Source organism: Eurypyga helias, unplaced genomic scaffold (genome assembly GCF_000690775.1).
Source record: "Eurypyga helias isolate BGI_N326 unplaced genomic scaffold, ASM69077v1 scaffold16228, whole genome shotgun sequence".
Taxonomy (NCBI): domain Eukaryota; kingdom Metazoa; phylum Chordata; class Aves; order Eurypygiformes; family Eurypygidae; genus Eurypyga; species Eurypyga helias.
In genome coordinates this window covers 26,755-29,944 of record NW_010266448.1, presented here as the reverse complement: position 1 = coordinate 29,944, position 3,190 = coordinate 26,755, and the positions used below count along the sequence as shown (strand labels likewise).

At 37.9% G+C, this 3,190-nt stretch overlaps 1 protein-coding gene across 1 annotated transcript in view; it reads left to right on the top strand.

Annotated features, from left to right (window-relative positions):
• Nucleotides 1–3,190, top strand: part of IL31RA (interleukin 31 receptor A) — a 24,507-nt gene that overhangs the window by 1,747 nt on the left and 19,570 nt on the right. Inside the window, exons 2-3 of the mRNA XM_010157096.1 lie at nucleotides 320–616; nucleotides 1,992–2,112. Of these exons, the coding sequence (XP_010155398.1) occupies nucleotides 320–616; nucleotides 1,992–2,112 (418 nt within the window). The remainder of the gene's footprint in view (nucleotides 1–319; nucleotides 617–1,991; nucleotides 2,113–3,190) is intronic.

Sequence of the window (3,190 nt, the reverse complement as noted above, 5' to 3'; positions counted from 1 at the left end):
TTTTTAAAAACAGGTTTAAAAGGCAAGGGTCTCTTCTTATTTTCAGCTGTTAAAAAAACATGTGAGTTCAAATTTCTCCTTTATTTCTGGGAAGGTATAGAAACACCATTCTTATATAATACCTGTGGTAATATGGTAATTAATGTGAACTGTTTCCAAACAGCAGTATCTGATTCAAGTGCCTAGCTGAGTGTTTTTGTTGAACTCCATATGAAAAAAATCTAATTAAATGATCTGTAGACAAAAAAATAAATTGTCATTTTTCCACTGCTATTTTAAAAGGATTTAGGTTATGTGATATCTTTTATTTTGTTTTTAGATAAAAACTCTTTCAGAGATGCTGACATTTTTCCTTCATCTCCTGAAATTGAAAGAGGATCCACCCTGAAACTATTTTGTGTTCTTGGAAAACGCTACACACCTCACAGAAATGCAAGACACATCATCTGGAAACTGAATCATGAATTGATTGATCAGAAAAACTACAACATTGTGAACGAGACCGTATCTAGTATAACCATCCATAATTTCACTTACAGCAAAGCTCATGTGAAATGTTTCACTAAGTACTTGGGCAATGAGCAACTTCTGGTTCACACTGAAGTTAAATCTGGCTGTAAGTAGGAATGCAGAAAAATTAATTTTAACATTTTTTAATAAATTACTGTAAAAACTTTACTTTAAAGACAACTACTTTTTTCTTTTTATGCTGGTGGCATTGTGTGACACCTGTATTCAAGTATCTCTCTTTCTCTGAAATAAAGCATGAAGTTGCAGCCATCCCTTCCTGACACTGGTCCATGACCTCTCTGACCCTGACTTTTGGCACACTGGAGTGAGTGGAGGTTTTCTGTTGAGCTCAGAGGGTGTTGGTTCTGTCCCTCTTGTTATGCCTTTTGCCTGGGCTTGTCAACTTCAGCTTTCTCCAGAGAGGATTCCCCCTCTAATAATCTGTTCCAAATCTGTTAGGGAGAAGGTTACAGGATAAACGTATATACAAATGGTTTAATTTTTCGGAAGATTAAATCCAGATTATACTAACGTATGCCTGGGGGTCCCATTCTAGTAAAGAAGCAGTAAATGCAGAAAAATACACGTGTGGAATAAAGCCCCGGAGAAGGTATTGCCTGTGTGTAAAGTTTAGCATGCCATAAGCTAGTGAGTAGGAGAAAGGTCTTTCCAATGTTATGTTAGGTGGGACAGAGAAGTACTGTTTTGGAGAGAGGGCTTTTTCTCAACTAGTTTATTTCACTGGGCGCAGTTCTCTTCTTCTCAACTCTGTTTTCTTCTATAAAGTGAAGAAGCCTGGCTTTAACAAAGAATTCTTGGAGGGTGTTACATTTTTATGGATGGCTTCAGACTGCAGAGTTTGCAGAGGATGGTTTCCTTTGCGCTATCTTGCTTATAAGATAGCATGTCCAGAATTAGTGATTTCTTCAAGGTCATGTAGATATGTTTCCTAGAAAGTTGTTTTCTGCACTCTGATGTCATGCAGGCTCCTCGGATTAGGGGTTTTCATAGGGCAAGCAGTTAAATATTCTGGGAAGGAACCAAGAGGAGTTTTATCTTTTAAGGACTGCCTTTTCCTGAACCTTTGTCCTGGTGTCTTGTTTTCCTCTGACTCTCTGGATTGGCGTTGAGCTACAGACGTGTTGCAGGGGGTATACTTAGACGTTCGGGACAACATATGTAATGCTTTCATAGAAGATTGTTAATGAGTTACTGCAAAAATACCTTCAGGACCACTTAGTTAAGTACTTCTGAGAAACAGTTGGAGAAAATCTCCCTGTCTCCCCAGGGAAAGAAAGACTGGTTTTGATTTTGGTTTTGTGAGTAGTTTTGAGGGCAGTAAGAAATTATAAAACAAAGTGCAATGCAAGATACTTAATGAAGTTTGCCATAATCTGTTTTTCACCAAGAAAATCAGTTGGACATTAAAATTACTCTTTCTTTCCTTTTTTTTTTTTTTTTGGTAACCTTTGTCATTGTAGTTCCACCAGACACACCAGGAAATATTTCCTGCATTTATTACTTTGATGCTGAACTTACCTGCACCTGGAATTCAGGAAGAGAAACAGATCTTATGACAAACTATACTCTTTACCGAAAAATGTAAGTATAACAGGTATTGGGAACTGAGTTGCTGGGGTGAGACCACCAACTGCCTTCCCTCCCATATCATAGATTCACAGAATGGTTTGGGTTGGAAGGGACCTCACAGACCATCTAGTTCCAACCCCCCTGCCATGGGCAGGGCCACCTTCCACTAGACCAGGTTGCTCAAAGCCTCATCCAGCCTGGCCTTGAAGACTTCCAGGGATGGGGCATCCACAGCTTCTCTGGGCAACCTGTGCCAGTGCCTCACCACCCTCCTGACTTCTTTTTAAAGAAAACCTGAAAAAATCATGGGGTTTGGAGTCCTGGCATTTTCTCAGTAAATTCAATTAATTTGGGGTTGGTGATGGTTGAAAAAGTAACAGTCTGACACCTTTTTAGTATGCTGTATAAAGGGAAATGAGCATTCTCAACCCAATATTCAGTAGACAAATGTTTACATCAGAATTGATATTCACTTGTTCCCTTGAAGTAACATTTCTGATTAGATCAAAAGCTGGGTAAGTCTGGGTACAAGTGGAGAATGGAGTCACTTTGTGGGAGTGTTGCCCAGAAGCATTCTACATTAACTACTATTCTCATTTTGGATGGGTAAAAAAGATTACTTCCTCCTCTACTTCAAACAATTCACAGTAAAAACTGCTAAAGCCCGTTATTCTGCTTGACACCAGTATGGTATAATCGAAGGATCTTTAGAGTCACAAGGTTTCAGTGAAAAAATCCAGAATTAGTTATCCTTTTTGGATTGCTTACATCCGGGGACTTGTACTTACAGATTATAGTCTCATGCTTCTTAGTGTTTTTGTGACTGCATTATAGAAATATAAATACTTGATTCTTTCAATTTTTTTTATATTTTAAATACTGTTTAGGAGCTTACTTTTTCAAAAGTTACTGTGGAAATGGTGAAATCAATGTGGTTCCAAGGCAGATAAAATTTTGAAGGTGATAGCACAGACTTTGTCCCAGTTATACTTGTCAATCTATTCTTCATAATAGTGACACTTGTAGTGCTCTTTTTCTGCCTAATCAAGATAGTAGATAATGTGATTTCATAAAGAGTTCCCTAAAATAT